Consider the following 16,881-nt stretch of genomic DNA (forward strand, 5'->3'; position numbering starts at 1 on the left):
TAAGATTCCAGCAAGGTTGTCTTCATTACCTTTCACAGCCCCGCCAATAGCACCCATAACAACGTCAAGAATGTTCCTTCGCTCATCTTTATCAGCCACAGTGTCAACTGCTTTTGAAACAATTGAATCAAATTTATCAATGAGGAGGAAAACTTTCCTCCCATGGAACTTTTTCAAATATTTAGACAAATTTCTCAAGCCTCTACTTACTCTGGTAGGTTCAAAGTGCTTGTAATTGCGATTTCCATCACTTCCCTCTTCTGTACACCATTTCTCACACGCAGCTCTCTCATAATCTTCCAATTTTGACTCTGAACTTTTATATAGGTAGGGGTGTTTTTTAAATGATCGGATATTTTCCAAAATGAGTTTTCACAAACTCATCATCTGCCATGATCTGTAAATGCATTTCTTCTGAATTTTGGTTTACAGTAAACAATTTGTAATTTGGTGTATCACAAACAGTCTCACTTTCCAGATCAACTGTGGTTATCTGCTTTCCTGTCTCCTCATCCACTTCTAACTCTATAAAGCGGCGGAACATGTCCAAGTTGACACTTTTCCCAAATTTTCGAGGTGCTGTTATCATTACTTTTGGTCCAAGAATTCTAACGAAAACTTCTTTTATAAACAGCGTTTTGTCCACAAACCTAGATGCTTTCAAAATGCTTTCAAATGATGAGCCAGTGCTAACTGTTAATTTCTTCTTTGGCCCCTGTAATCACAGAAAATTCGGTAAGTGACCACCCAGAAATGTCACATTATGACGTGAACGGCGATTTTGGCTCTTTGTACATTGTAGTTTCTCACAGTAGCACAGCTGATGGTGGGCGCTGCGTTCTTCGCAAGGAGCCATCCGGCGAAGGAGCTGTGACCTCCGGTGATGCCACTGACTATCGCTCTGGCCCGACACATTTTCTAAAACACAAACCTAACCTCACTAAATTAAATGAAAAGAATTTAAACATATTCAATGAAGAATATCCAAAATTTCGAAAAAAGTTTTCAAGTCTTATCAACAAGTTAATAAATTACAAATTATTATTATTTTTGTTCTTTTGTTTTATTTCCCTCCATCACCCGGCGGCACGGCAATTTTGCCGGAGTACATACACTATTAGGGATATTACTATCAAGTAATAGTGCAGACTTTGTTGTGCTTTATTATGTTCTGTGTCAATTTTAAGGAACTTCCTCACGATATGACATAAGTATAATAATATACCTTTTTGAATTTCAACTACCAATGTGTTCCCTAAATCCAGAATTTTTAAATTTTTAAAAAGAGATTGCGGTACTATTCCCGTTGCTGAAATTATAAGTGGTAAAATCGATTTTTTTCTAAACACCAAAGATTTCTCATAGCAACGGAGAGCTCTAAATATTTATTAATTTTTGTGTTATACAGAGCGCTCAGAAATGTGGTACCAACTTTTAGACAAAGTGTCACAAGATGGCACTTTCGAAAAGTCAAATTTTTTCAATCATGCAACATTCAATTTTTGAATTTTTTGAAAAGAATATGTTAAGCAGGTTTTCCGAACAATTTTTACCCCCGATTTGTGCACTAAAATTTGTCGAGATGTTGCTCGAAGGGTTCAGTTATGCATTGAGCATAATGGTGGTCAATTTGAACATCTATACCGGGTGATTCAGATTGGTATTCGCGCCCCTATATCTTTTGCATTTTAAGAAAAAAGTATAGCAAACCATATATATTTGTAAATCGCTTATGAAACTACAATAGGTGACGTTGTCAAATCTTCTCTACGATGACATATGTCAAAGTTAAGACAGTCAACTTTTTTTTTTTAAATAGTACATTATACATTTCTTAGCCTATTGTTGTAAAGCTTTTTTTTTCTACATTTGAATGTGTAAAAAAAGTTGACACTTGCAATAGGAAAAAATCGAGAAAAAAATATGATTTAATTTATTCGAAAGTGTTATTTTCTAAAAAAGAGCTAGTTAGCCATGGAGACAATTGAATTTTGACATTAATAGCGTCAATTATTAACGTACCTACATTTAAATAAATAGCTATGTTATAACTGTGATGAACCAAGTGGGTAATTCAAATTTCCCACCAAGCGTCCATCTCATTTTTTTTTTCTACCAACATACACAATGAAAAATAAAACCCGCGAAATTCAAAAAAACTGGCCAAGAGCGCGTGATCGTACTTAGTTAATTTCCCTACGTTGTGTTTTTTTTTAAATACAAATTAAACATTACCAGATTCGTTCCAACAGGGTTTGTGAACCACACAGAAGAGTGCAAATAAAACAACACAATAATTAAAACCAGCTATTTATTCAAAGTTATCATTTTCGTTAACGCCGGGATTCATGAATAATAAAACGTCTCGGGAGAGGGCACCCAAGTCTCCTCAAATGTGAGAAGACTACTCATTTAGAACTCTAGGAAAATGGTGAGCTCTGGCCATCCTCCTAGACCCCCGAATGAGGCTCCGCTAAAAACCTCTCCTAAAAATACGAACAAGTCCGAAGTGACAACGTAGACGGGACAGTTAGTGAAAATTGAGCAAAACTGATTTCATAAACAACACAATTCAAATTCAAAAGAAAACAGGAGGGTCATGTACATTACAAACAAAACAGTTACTTCGGACCGTTCGAGCGGGAGCGAGCACTAGACGAGAACCTTAGCATGTTTTCTCCTTTTCAAGTCAATTTACAATGTGCGGCAGATACGCTATAGAAGGAGCGAGTGGCCTTGGGTGGTCCGGTGGGTTGTGGCACCTATCCTTACGACTTTAACATTTCCCGCGTACCCGTGATTTAGTGCTAAGGGAAAGGTCCTACCTGCTTTACGTAAGTCAACAAATTGAGGTACTCTAAGTTCATCGGTTGAAATGAACATTACTTTTCCACAGCAAAAGAAAACACAACGCGCTTGTCAGGCTACACAGACTCAGGGAAAATAGACCTGATCACATTTCCGGAAGTGTGCCATGGAGCTCGAGTAAAACCCAGCATTCAACAAGTCCTGCCAAGCGTTAGGTTTTTGGGTCTCCCTTGGGGTGCAAATTTTATGAGGGCCGCGAGGCCGTGTTCAACGTTGGGAGGTTAGAGGAAAAACAACACCTCAAACAGAGAGAGACCCTCGCGGTAAGGTCTAGAATTTACAGCTACAGCAAACTGGAAAAAGCAAACAAAAGAAGAAACGCGACAAATATTTGTTGACAGAACTATCTAGAAACACTTTCAATTTGGGATGGAAATGTGGTAACAACCATTAACACATACATAACAATAAAAACAAAAAAACACAGTCCAGTCGACCCTAGCCTATTAGAGCCGGATCATCGACAAGGGGGGGCGCCCTGAATAATATGGAGGGCGCCCCGGGACTAAATGTAGTAGATCCCTAACTAAGGAACAACCCACGGAGACACCTGAAATATAAACATTTGGTTGCTACCGGGATGGAAAGTGGAAACTTTGCAATTTTGATTAAAGTGTTGAACAATAACTAGATGCTTGCCACACCAAAAGCGTCACTCGGAATAATTAGAAGGGGATCAAAAATGAGGGAGTGCGCTTATAAAAAGTAAAAGCCACAGACCCACGCTAAAGCTTGGCGCCCTTTTCTTTTAGGAAAGTTAGTGAATTGTAAAACCAGATTTGACAACAAAAAAACGTGATCCGTGCAATTTTATAAAGTTTACAAACCTAGAACCAGGCGGCCTTACTCTCCTTCACAAGCTTACAAATGTTAAAAGCGTGATACATGGGGATGGTCGAGATAATTGCGGATTTTATACAATATGGTGGGAACATCAACAACCCACGTGCGACCATCATGATAGTTAAAAATACATTTCGCGCGAAACAGACATAATTTTAGTACCGCAAACATACCTAGTTCAAAACAGAAGCTGGACAACAACATTTAGCACAGTTCAATAAAAACAACTAAAATCGCACAATTAGCACACAGAAAAAATACACGGTACTTCTGTACTACTCTGCGGTCAAGAAAAAAGTGTCCTCCAAAAAAAACATGGCCGTTCATCCCCTGTCGACTTTCACCCACGCCCCCAAGCGGTCGCCGACGGTACCGAACGCCGGTAATTCTATAGCTTCATTGGCGGTTAGTTTTGAATTCAAAAGCGGTTATCTCATAACCTACATTTAAATAAATAACTGTGATATAACATCTGGCTTCGAAACCTAACTTCTTCCTGACTATACCGCTTTGAATGCATACACGATGAAAATATGTAGTTGAATTTTGATAGTGCATGAATGACATGATGAGTCTTGGGAATCGCATTCGAATCATTCGAATATTTGAATAGGTGACTATGTAAAATTCGAATAAGTGTAAATTCTAATATTCGAATAAAGTAAATTCAGGATGGATCGGGTATTTCACTGTCAAATAATTTTATTTTTTGGTTATGTAATTCTTAAAATAGTGCGATGCAGGGAACCAACATAACGCGAATTTAGCATAGTAAATTCAGTATGGATTTGGTATTTCGTCCGAGTCTCAGTTTTCTGACCGAGGCGCACCCGAGGCTTGAAAACAAACAAGGTCAAATCATTTTATTTTTTGGTTACGTGGTTGTCTTGTAAATAGTGACATGCAGGGAACCAACATAATGCGAATTTACAAATGTTTGGCTTACTAGCTCTTTTTAGAAAATAACGCTTTCGAATAAATTAAATCATATTTGATTATTTTTCTCGATTTTTTTCTGATGTAAGTGTCAACTTTTTTTACACATTCAAATGTAGAAAAAAAAGCTTTACAAGAATAGGCTAAGAAATGTATAGTGTACTATTAAAAAAAAAAGTTGACTGTCTTCACTTTGACATATGTCATCGTAGAGAAGATTTGACAACATCATCTATTGTAGTTTCACAAGCGATTTACAAATATATATGGTTTGCTATACTTTTTTCTTAAAACAAAAAAGATGTAGGGCCGCGAATACCAAACTGAATCACCCGGTATATATAAAAATGAATCGCCGTTCGTTAGTCTCGCTAAAACTCAAAAACGGCTCGACCGATTTGAATATTTATTTTTTTATTTTGTTCGCTTTACTTCAGGGGTGGTTTAAAAGGAAAAAAAAATCGGTAAAGTTGCCCGAAAAATTGGAAAATTCGGGAAAAACTGAAAGTGCTTTTTTCTGTGGGAACGGTTGGAACGATATGGCTAATTTTTTTTTAATGTTTGTAATAATTCGTATGAGGTTTTTATGTAAAGAAAAAAATTGTAAAAGTTGCCCGGAAAATTGAAAAATTCGGGAAAAACTGAAAGTGCTTTTTTGTGATGGATATGCATAAATTTTTTTTTTGTTTTGTTTGTTATAATCGTGAAAAAGTTTTCAGAAAAAAAAAATCGGGACAATTACAAAGGAAATTCGAAAAATTCGGGCAAACTGCAAAAATTATAATTTTTGTATGCATTCTCGATCATAACTGACGATAGGAACGACATATTTGATTAATTCTTTTTTTTTTTTGTTCGATATGCCCCGGGATGGATATAACTCAGTAGAAAAAAAATCTGGAAGATTTGGAGAAAAACCTGGAAAAACTAAATTAAAATAATTAAAAGTGCTTTTTTGTATATACTCAAGACCATAACTCAAGATTCGAACGATGGCTATGCGTAATACAAAATCAGTCATTCAAATGAGCGAAAATTACATTTTTGAAGACTGTTTTAATTTTGGTTTGTACTCCATTATTTTGACCACTCATGATAACAGCTGCATCATACCTTTAGGCAATTAGTTTGTCTGGTGTTTTGTGAATATTAAGTTTTTTTTATTCTCCTAGAATAACCCCACTTATTTCTTCCGCATTGTGATCAGGAAGTTGTAAAAACCCCATGAAACGTTCGAAAATTTGGATTCGGTTAGCTTGCTTTTTACATAACAGACAAGAAATACAGTGTGGAATAAAATGATTTACATCTAGTTACCTTTGGAATTTTTGCACATGTAAATTTTCCTGTACCGCTCTACTTTTTTTTTAAGTGCCGAACCTGCCGAACTATTAGTTCTGCCAATAAATGTCATCAATCGAATTGACAATTGTTATAATTTACTAAATTAAATTAACAAACGTTGGTGGCCACTTTCAACACTAGCTGTGACTTGCTTTTGTTAGCTCCTTTTTAATTTCAATCTCTACTTTGCATTCATATCATCCCTTCGCAATAAATCACATTTGGAATTTTGGAATATTTTGAGGTTAAGCTTTCTTTTTTTTTTGTAGAGCGACATTTCGTATTTTTACTAGGGTAATGCAAAGGTAACTAGATGTAAATCATTTTATTCCACACTGTACCATCTGAGTAATAGTGGCGTTATCTCTTGTTTCACTAATAAAGTGTTAATCCTTACGCCATATTCTGTAATTTCTGTATGCTTTAAACTATGAACCAACCATTAGGTATTATCAATTTTTACTAATTGCAGTGGCGCAGTGACAACATTCGATGAACGGCTTTCAAGACGACCCCCAACAAATGAATAATTTGAATTTTTTCAAACAGTAATCATACATCGATAATTGTAATTACTCGGTTGGTGAACTTTTACCTACGTGCTCGTTACTGGAATTTTCTTGAAACCCGTATTTCCAGTGACTTTTATGCGAAAAGTGTCAAAACACCGGGTGACATAAAGTCGTTTGGGAACTGTCATTTAGTAGTGCAGTGGCGCCACCTGCCTCCCCAGTTTTGTTGTGTTATTGATTGAATTGTACAAATTGAAAATATCCGGATTTGTTTGGAAAACACTCGAAAACAGTTTTTCACCAACAAAACGCAGGTAGAACAGGCCCAGTTTAATTGATAACCACGAAAATAAATCGTCCCAATGTTGGTCGTTTCGAAAACAAATTTCCTTTGATCGTGCCTTTTTCCACCCAAGTTTCCGCACGAATTTCCCTTAATCGGGCACATTTCCAGGCGAACATGTCGAAGAAAGCGATTGCCGATCAAGAAATCAAAATCAAAGACTCCCTCTTCGAATTCGTGAAAACCCACACCACCAATGCCGACTTGACTCTGATCGACGACATCGTCCTCTCGTACGTGGTGGCCATCCTGGAGGACGTCAGCTCCGACCCGGTCTTCAGCGTCGAAGGTAAGCCTCGGATCGAACGGGGACGCACGCGATTTCTCGCCGTTGTAGATTTTTGCGAGATGATGTCCGCATACTTCCCCGAATTCGAGTCCATCAATCATGCCACCGTCTCCCAGTGGATTTTCGAGTTGGCGGCCAAGCTGCGCGTCGACGAGCCCGAGGAGAAATCCGTCATCGAGATTTCTCTGCCGGAGATTGTGCCCAAGACCAAGCCGCGCCAGCTGGACAACAGGGACAGCTTTGATTTACCCAAAAGGGTGCACAGGCTGTCTGAAATGAGCGACGGCGGCTCGACTGACAGCTCGTGCTGCGACTTTCTCGACGAAATCGACGTCTTGCAAGAGATGTTCCCCCACGTCTGCTCCATTGAGGTTAGTTTGCACTTTTTCTCAAATTCTAACCCTACTTTTTCGTCACGTAACAGTAACAGTCGTGACACCGGAGTTAACTGTCAATGTTGTCAAAATTTTGTCGACAAAGATGTGGCCTGTTGTGTGACAATTCTTCAAACGCGAGCTAGAAAATCACTTTTGGAAAATTATCAAGGGACACATGCCCCAGTTTCAACTTTTGATAGATGTTGAAATGGAAATTGAGATATGTCAATCTGTCAATGTTTGAGCAGCAACTACTTAGAGTGTTACAAATGTGGTACATTCCTTTTAATTTTCTTTCATATGAACATGTTTATGTAAATCGCGCCATAATATACATTGTTTTGACACCTTTAGAAAAAGTATTTTTGAATTTTTTTGAAAGAAATGTTTTTTCTGAAAAAGCTACAAAAATGAACAAAAAGTAAAACTACGCAACGAATCTTTGCTATTTGGAGAACTGATTATGAAAGATACAAATTGGATCCGCTAGATGATAGCGAAGTTGTGGATGTTAGAGAGACGTTAACGTCAAAAAATGACGTTTAGAGAAAGTTGTTCAACATGACAAATTTCAAAATGTCAAATGTCAAGTAAAGTGTAGTCATTGATTGTGACAATTTAATTCCGCCGCAGTTGCATTCATTTGCATCAAGGTACGACGGTGGTTTGTCATTTATTGTTTCTGACAGCGAAGCAAAAGAGAATATTACCTAACTGCATTGCAGTTGCAATTACCGCAACTAGGCAACCCATTATACATTTGAGAACATGATTTGACTCGATTTTGCAAGATTTATTATTTTTTGGACAAATAATTAAAGAAAACTGCTTTAGATTTTTGGCTCCCCTGTTAAGCCACGTATGGTGACCCTGTCGGGTCTTTTTAGACAACGAAAGAAATTGTTTGGACATCCATTTCCAGTTTTAATATTGGAACAGTTCTTCAGTGTATTCGGAACAAATAAAAAGTTTTAATAAAAGATTATTGCAAAAACTATTTAATCATTATGAACGCATGCGAATGACGAAACTCGATGTGTGTATTTTTTGCAAGCGGTCGCATCAAACTTGATGGCGTAACAGATGTAATAAAAGATGGACGGGTTGAGCAATAAGAAGTGATTTTTTATTTGTGTCAAAACGAGCTAAACCGTGGAGCGCAAGGCGTTTTTTTGTGGTTCCCCCATCAGGCCTAATCCATTTAACGATGGCCGAAATTAATATTAAATATCGATGTCGAAAAAACATTGACGTAGTCGAGATAATGATATTTAACGATGTATCGATGTTGATATATCCAAGTATCATTATTACTGATCACCCACAGAAAGACATTGTCAAGTTGATGTAAGTAAGTGTAGCAGTTTACCCTGCCCTAGTACACAATCACGTGAAGAAGAAACTGAATAAATGATGCCCTCACTTGTGAACCATTCTTCAGCACATTTCTTGATGGCGCATTTCGTTTAAACCTGGAATCGACAATTTCCGAAAGGGGAGTTTTGAGATAAAAAATTCCGAAACGATTTTTCATTTTGTCCATCCGAATCGAATCATCACTTTCGATCAGACAAAATGTTACACCTAACGTTGTGGATATAACGCGTTCCGAAAATAAGTACGTTGATTTTGACCGGTAACAGAACGCTTCGATGCCAACAACGCGTTGAAATATTTTCCTTCGTAAATCCTTCAGTTGTCGACTGAAAATTGATAGATTTGGCACAGATTTCGTTAGACGCCTCTGATTGCCACGTTGCTCGGCAGACGTCGATAAGCGACGAACAAAGAACGAATGCAAGAAAACTATCACTTGTTTTTGTTACTTCAGAGGCGGAGGCTAATCGTTACGACCCTTGTTGTTATCACGTACGATAAATCTGGAAGAGTGAAATGGAAATGATGGCAGTAAATGAAAAGAGTTTGGGTGTTCAATGTGTTTTACAACACAGAAAAAAAAAATACATACAAATTATCTGTCATTAGGACGGTTCGATCATTGTTTATCAATTACGCTGTGGAATAGAATTTTTGGTGTTGGGTAATAAATGTTATTCTCTCACTGCGTGTGTCTAAAAAATATAGATAGTGGTCGTTAATCCTTCACAAGCTTTGGTTTTGTGACAAAGACTTTGATAGTCAAATATTTGATTGATATTAAAATGTAACTGTTAAATTTTGCTTCCGAGATAGAAGCGGCAGCCAATCGTTGCGACAATTAGATAATAAATCTGAAACAGTGAAATGGAAATGATGATAACAAGTGATAACAGTTTTGATGGGTTGTCAAAATTAAACAAATAATCTTATTTAATCAAAAAAAAAAATTATACCTAAATTTATAGATACAACGTGTCCCAGAAATAAATAAGTAAGTTTTAAGTGCCAATTCAATCTTTATCTAAAGTGCAGTAGTTCATAATTTTATTTTTAATTTTCTATTGCTACATCTCTGACTGGATAAGAACATTTTACTTCTGCAACAGCTTCGTTACCAGTTGATCCATCAGGCGAAGCTGCTAAAAACTGCTTTTGTGCATCAATAAACGGTCTGCATTTTTTTACATTCATCCCTGCATTGCGTTCTTTTCATTTTCGGTGCCACGAATTTGAAATGTTTTTAATATAAAATGTCTTTCGCAGCATATCCGCTAAACGAATTTCATTTGTTACATTGCCACCGTAACCTGAATCTACAGGGTGTTCTCGAAGTTGACGCGTTCCTTGTAATACGAGGTACTACACATTATTCTCAAGAATTTTAGCCTAAATCTTCTTAGTAAAATGTTTGTATTAACGGAGATAATTGATTGTATATTTTTATTGTTTTCTAAAATTTTAAGTCCGGTCCTGTCCATTTCGCCGCTGTACTAGATTAATAATTAACCAAGCCCAGAATGGTGTCTTTCCGGAAATCGCTTTGCAATACTCTCTGGACGCTGCAGATGCATTCTGATAACGTGATAACATTGCCCATGCATTTGCAACATATCTGTGAGCTCATTATTTTCCTAATAATAAAGCCATTTCGACTAATTAGATGACAACTCTGACAGTAGTTTTGATTAACGTCCATGCTCATTTGATTTTTTTTTGTCAATTCCAATTTCTAACAAATCAGCGCAAATTTGAGCAGGACCGGTTTCAAAAATTTCAAAAAAATTAACTTATTGTATCTTCATTGCCGTACACATTTTACTAAGGTGATTTTGGCTAAAATTCTTTAGAACAACGCATACTATCACATGTTAAAAGGAACGCCTCAACTTCGAAAACACCCTGTATAGTCCAATTTTTTTTTTAAATCAATTGTCAATGTCAAAATTCCCTCAAAGACCAGGCTGTACCACCCTAAAACCTTTCGTTTGGGACACCTCTATCGTAAAATCTCCCTAGATCAGGTTTGAGGTTATATCAGTAATTTTCAAATGTCAAAAAAGTTTCAGGTGTAACCAAATTTTATACCAAAAGACAAGAAATAAAGACGATAATCACACTAAAAAGTGCAACTTAAATTATACAGGAAAATGGGAATTTATTTAATGGGTTATACAGGTTATTCTAAATGATTGTAGTCGAAGTAGGCGTGAAAACTAAATGTAAAATTTATGGTTGCCGCTCCACATAAAAAAAACATCAAAATCATGTGAATAAATGAGTACACACGGGAGTTAAATTGGGTGCAAAACAACTCAATATTTCTGGATTCAATCGTTAATTTACCAAAAATAAATAAAAATCTCATCACCGCACTTTTCACCTAAAAAATGACAGTGACAGCGACAAAACTGACAGTTCACATGAAAGCAGCAAAAATGTAATAACATGGGCATGGCCTACTTCGACTACAATAATTTATAATAACCCTGTATAAGCATTTTACCTATTCATTTTCAGAATCTAACCTCCAATCGTCTTCCGAATATGATTCTGCGGAAGAGGAATGTCCTCAATTGGTAGATTTCCCATCAATTTTTTCCAGTCCTCTCTAATCAGTTCCTCGCAGTGACGAACCCATATATTAAAAGAAAATACCTCGAGTATGATGTGTGCATCTTTACTGCAATTTAGCATGATCGGTTTTTCTGTCTGCATTTCTTCACGTAATCTAATCATTGCCAATTTTTCTCGTTGGGTTAGATCCTTGTTTTCGGAAACTCATTTAACTTTGTATTTTTATTTCAATGTAATTGCGCCTTCAATAGCGCAAGCGCCTTTACATCAAAATGACTGACATACAGCATACAGTTGACATTTTACGTTGCCAATCTAATAACTATCAAATAACCAGTGGCTTATACCAACATGACAACACTTTGACAATTGATTTAAAAAAATTGGAGTATAGGTACACTCTGAAATCAGGGTTTTCTTTTTCTTTCCTTCCAATAATTTGAACTATTGACAAATCTTTTAAAACTTAAATTCCCACATCGGCACCGGTTCATTTTGTTAATGTAGGTATTAACCACCTACTTTACTTACTACCCTATGAAATTACTAATTATTTCCTATTGTCGCAATAAGTACTAAGAGTTTAGTCACACCTGTGCACATATTTACCGAACATGTCAAAATGCAGTTAACGAAGGTGTCGATTCATTATCGTATTGCGATCAGTATTAATATTGGTTGATTTTCAAAAACCCACCGTTCATTTTTGACGTACACGAAATGGTATTAAATATTGCCACAAAGTTGTAAAAAGTTTGGGCGTATTGTTATTGGTGCAAAAAGAATCATCTCTTTCAAATGTGCAAAGCACCAGCCTGGGATCGTCAAATAGACCTGAAGCCTTGAGGGTTAGACCGTGTCGTGTCAGTTGCATATTTACGAAGTTGGAAAATTATTTGGCCATAAAATAAGTTTTGTTCGAGTGCACCAACCAGATTACAAAAACACGATATTGATTAATGAAAAGCAATAAAAATAAAGATAATTTTTTAGACAAACTCGTGATCTTGAAGACCATTCGTCAAATATTTTCGGCGTAGTAGCCGGAAAAGTTGGTAATCTGGTAGATGTGGTGGGTCAACACAGATTTTTTTGTAAACAACTTGTAAATACTTGTAAACTTCTCAATTTAAACACTCCAAGAACGTACAGTATTAAAAACGAGGGCAGTTTGTTTAGTGTAGGTAAACGACGTATAATCGCTTATGTGATAGCCCCAAAAAAGCAAGCCGCGGAAAGTAATTAAAAATTTAGGACGATGACTCAATATTTAGGTTCGTGCAGTTTTGTTTGAACGATTTCGTAATCACGCAAATTTTTTGTCACCCATGTGCGCCTAGTTATCTTTTCACTTCTGGAATGACCAACAATCCCCGTCGACTCGCTCCGATATTTTTCAATTGTCCTCTTTATTCGCATTTTGAAAATTAATTTTGCAGGGTGCTTTAGGTAGGTACTTTGACGTTTCGATTCTGGTTCAAAACGCCACGAAGATTCAAAACTCTTTCCAGTTATCTTCTTAACGAGTCGTTGACGTCCTGCACCACAGACATTAACTGTGAATAATCAATTTTTATTGCCCATCCGACAGGCGCAATTTCTTTTTCTACGCTGCCCACAGAAAATGCACAGGTCTATTGTGAATTTCACTTCGAGTAGTCTACCGTGGAAATCATCCACCGGATCAAATCGATGTTCTCTTGTCTAATTATGACACTCCTAGCATGTCCCGCATTCGATTCATCTTTTTAATCGTTCAACGCGCTTCGTTTGATGTGTCGCTGGTGTCGTTACGGACTTTGGGGTTTTTATTTATTTTTACACGTCGTGTCAAAATCGTCAAAATCTCTGTCCCAACTTTTAACTTCTTCTTTGCCATGTTTAGGGTTTTCCACCACCACACCCTCAGTTTATAAAACAGTATTTGTTACCAAAGTCGTTTTACAGCAATGTTGCCAACATGATTGTGTAGATCGAGTTATTAGACAACCCTGATATTTTACTGCCCATAAATAAATTACCATTTACTGACACATACGTTTTTCATTTGTCAATTTACGTCAAGGACAATACGTGATGAACCACTCTGGTACTATGACGTCTGTTGAGTACTCTAATTTCTTGTTTGTAACTACATGACATTTGTTTGTTTTCTGTAGACAAAATAATTTTCAGTTGTAATCTCACTGGTGCACTAATTGTTTTCCAAAAAATTTCCAAATCTACTGGTTATTGTGTAAACGAGCACGAGTGAAGAAAAGCCATAAAAAATCTGCGGAAATTAATTATTAATTAAAATTTGACAAAAATTATACATACACACACCGAGTAATGTAAAAATAAAATGTTTTGGCACGAAAAAAATATGTGCTTCCTTACTTTTTGTAATAGTTGAATGTTTTGGATTTTTTTTGTTGCCATGACAACCATACAAAATGCAAGCTTTCCATTGGACGGACTCACAGTAGCGTCATTTGTTATTAGTTATAAATCAATATGGCGGCGGCCAAATGTGGAGTATTTTGTGTCCACAAGACTGACTAATGTCTGATCAAGATTCTACAAATAAAGTATTGTTCTGATTTAATACTCACAGAGCTAGTGATGACATCCTTTGAAAATATTTCTATGGAATATTGCTTCCTCTCAGAAAGAATCATTTACTGCAGTTTTATTTGAAGGAAAATTCTCTTTCGAGTGTTGTTTGAAATCCGAAGGTGCCAAATCCGACGAACGTGAGGATCAGTTCAAAGCTGCAAAAGTTAAAAATTAAATTGATCACTGTCAAACTTGGCGTAACTGTCAAACATGCTCGTTTCCATGGTAACTCGTTTGTTTTGTCCACGACAAACGCGTGTCAGATCTTACTGAAGCGACGCATTTTTTAATTTCTTGGAAAACGCTTCAGATAGAATTTAAAGCCAATTTGGGCATCGAAGATCCACCGACACCGCAATTTACCTCGAAAATACGCGTCGCAATGCCTTGGAATTTTGATCTAGGAGTAAAATGAAAAGTTAGGTTGGTACCGCGGGAGCAACAATTCCTGTTTGAGTTGGCAATAAACAATGGTGACTTTTGGTGATTTTTATGTCATGTTCCAACGAGAAAACGATTTTATACTCCGTACGCTGATAGATTGCATGTTTTTGACAGAAGACAGACACAGAGACAAGTGTGGCGGGAATTAATCTTCAAGGCTACAACGGTTTTCTAAATAACGTGAAACAATTGAAATTATGCGTTATGTTTTGGAAATAGAATTTAAAAACGTGTATACTTTACACAAAAGATGACAGTATTTTTTCTGATTCGAAACGTCCAAGTTATGAATACTTGTTTTTGTCGTTGACAGGTTTCAGTTCTTAAAAAAAGTTTGTGTTTTTGTCTTTTGTTTTCCAAATATTCGACGTTACTTTGAATCCTAAAATCTTCAACATCTTCACTGGATCCAGTGGCGGCTCGTCAGGAGCGACTATACGACAGAAATTTATTTGACAAGAACACAATTTAAAACAGTTCGTTTATGTTTTACAACAAATCATTTAATTTTTGTCGATGTCATTGATTAATCAAAAAGTATCATTTTCATTTGGTAATAAAATTCTGGGAAAGTTATATTTATCAAGTTTATTTTCAGTTTCACAAAATGACAGAACTAAAAAACTGTGCGAGGTTTACGTAACTCTTCGATGATGCACCACCTACCTTTTTTTACACATTTCAAGATCAATTTACAGACCATTTAATATTACGTTTAAGATTTATTTTATGTATCTATTATTTTAATGGTCACTTTGATGAAGAAGAGATATTTAATTATTTCCATTAAAATTAAATTTGACACACACAAATGTTTAAAAATAAGTTTTTCGCAACCTTCGATCAATTTCAAATGATCGTAAAATAATGAAATTATTTCTTTTCAAGGAAACATGTTGAAGTTCATTTTTTTAAAGGACGTGCGTCAACAATATTAAGTTGGCGTGGCAGTCGTGCCAACTTATATGGTTTACAGTTACTATACGGGATTATAGGGATATTTATTGTTTGACCAACATAATTCAGCGGGTGGTGGATCTTTGATAATGCCAACAAGTTTTATTTATCCTTGAGAGGTTGTTTTTTATTGAGACGAGGTTAATTTGAGTAAAAGCGCAGCGAAAAAGAACGGAGAAAGATCGTGCGGTCGCTCTAGAAGTAAAAGCAGAAACCTCCCGAAAGCATGACCGTTGTTCCCAGTTCCATTCCAGAGGGCGGTCTGACTTTGGGGCGGGTTTCAGGTGAAGCACTGCTTGGCCATAGCGAGCGGCGACATCGAGCGCGCCACCCAGATCCTGATCGACCGTCAGGAGAACGGCCAATGCCTCAACCAGAACAACTCGCTGACGATACACGTGAGCAAGACGATGATCGACGACGCCGAGCTGAAGAATCGGATAATCGAGCGGTACTCGTACATCGACAAGGACTCCTTCACGAAGGAGCACCGACCGGTGGCGCCGAAAGTCGAGCCCAAGAAGCTGGTGCGCTACCGCGACAACAAGATCGTCAGCTTGAAAGGGGAGCGCTTCACCGAAGTGAAGAAAGGCGAGGACGTCGACGACATATCCTTAAAGAAGAACAAGAAGGGCCACACGCCGTAACCAAGAAACGTGTCGGCGAGGGATGATCGGATGATGACGTTCAGCGGGACCGGATCGCGTTATCGCATTAGCTATAATATTTCAATATCCAGTAGATCGGTAGGTCATATTTATGTAAAGTTTGGCACTCTCAACTAGCTATAAGGAGCAAGTGTTGGGTAGGGGGCGGGGAGGGACGCCCGGAACCCAACAACTTGCTCCTGTTATCGTACACCGTTAGTATTATTAAAGTGTAAGATGCAAGACTAGTCAAAAAATTACATGAGAAATGGGCCACCACGTCGGTGGCCGTCTATTATGTGCGAAGCGTAACTGTATCCTAATTCATTTTTAATACCTGTGATTCTCGTAAAGTAAACGTATTTTCTTACATTATCGCAATCTTATGTCGAAACTGAGTGATATTATCGAGTATTTTTGATTCCTAAAAATGCTTCAAACGTTCTGTTGTGTTGTTTAATCGACTAAGTTCTCGAAATGATCCTCATTACTATTTTTAAGGTTCAAGACCAGTTTTTATTGTGTTATTGTTTCGTGTGTCTTATTTATTAATGATGTAATCCTCTTTTTTACCTATTCTCGGTTAATATAATAAATATGTTAAGTGTACCACTTCTTTCATTACCCTTTCACGTCCCCCGTTTCAAACTGGGGCAATTCCGATCACTTTTTAAATCTGTTTTACGCAGCAGCAAAGCCGGAATCATTTTTATTTTGTCTTTACTGATTTTTTTTCTTATAAGAAATCATCACGTGAAACTGAAGTTGT

At 36.8% G+C, this 16,881-nt stretch overlaps 1 protein-coding gene across 1 annotated transcript; it reads left to right on the forward strand.

Annotated features, from left to right (window-relative positions):
• Positions 1 to 6,568: 6,568 nt before the first annotated feature.
• Positions 6,569 to 16,721, forward strand: LOC138127892 (CUE domain-containing protein 2). The gene is made up of 4 exons (XM_069043992.1): positions 6,569 to 6,817; positions 6,958 to 7,135; positions 7,184 to 7,506; positions 15,750 to 16,721. Exons 2-4 carry the CDS (start codon positions 6,964 to 6,966, stop codon positions 16,110 to 16,112), a joined length of 858 nt encoding a protein of 285 aa, XP_068900093.1. The 5' UTR covers positions 6,569 to 6,817; positions 6,958 to 6,963; the 3' UTR covers positions 16,113 to 16,721.
• Positions 16,722 to 16,881: the final 160 nt, after the last annotated feature.

Source organism: Tenebrio molitor, chromosome 4, assembly GCF_963966145.1.
Source record: "Tenebrio molitor chromosome 4, icTenMoli1.1, whole genome shotgun sequence".
Taxonomy (NCBI): Eukaryota; Metazoa; Arthropoda; class Insecta; order Coleoptera; family Tenebrionidae; genus Tenebrio; species Tenebrio molitor.

What these genes read in the sequence shown, in the direction of transcription:
- LOC138127892 (XM_069043992.1), top strand. Translation starts at nt 6,964, where the DNA reads ATGTCGAAGAAAGCGATTGCCGATCAAGAAATCAAAATCAAAGACTCC. An exon ending in CCCGGTCTTCAGCGTCGAAG is followed by an intron (nt 7,136 to 7,183) that starts GTAAGCCTCGGA and finishes TCGCCGTTGTAG; the next exon opens with ATTTTTGCGAGATGATGTCC. An exon ending in CCCACGTCTGCTCCATTGAG is followed by an intron (nt 7,507 to 15,749) that starts GTTAGTTTGCAC and finishes GGCGGGTTTCAG; the next exon opens with GTGAAGCACTGCTTGGCCAT.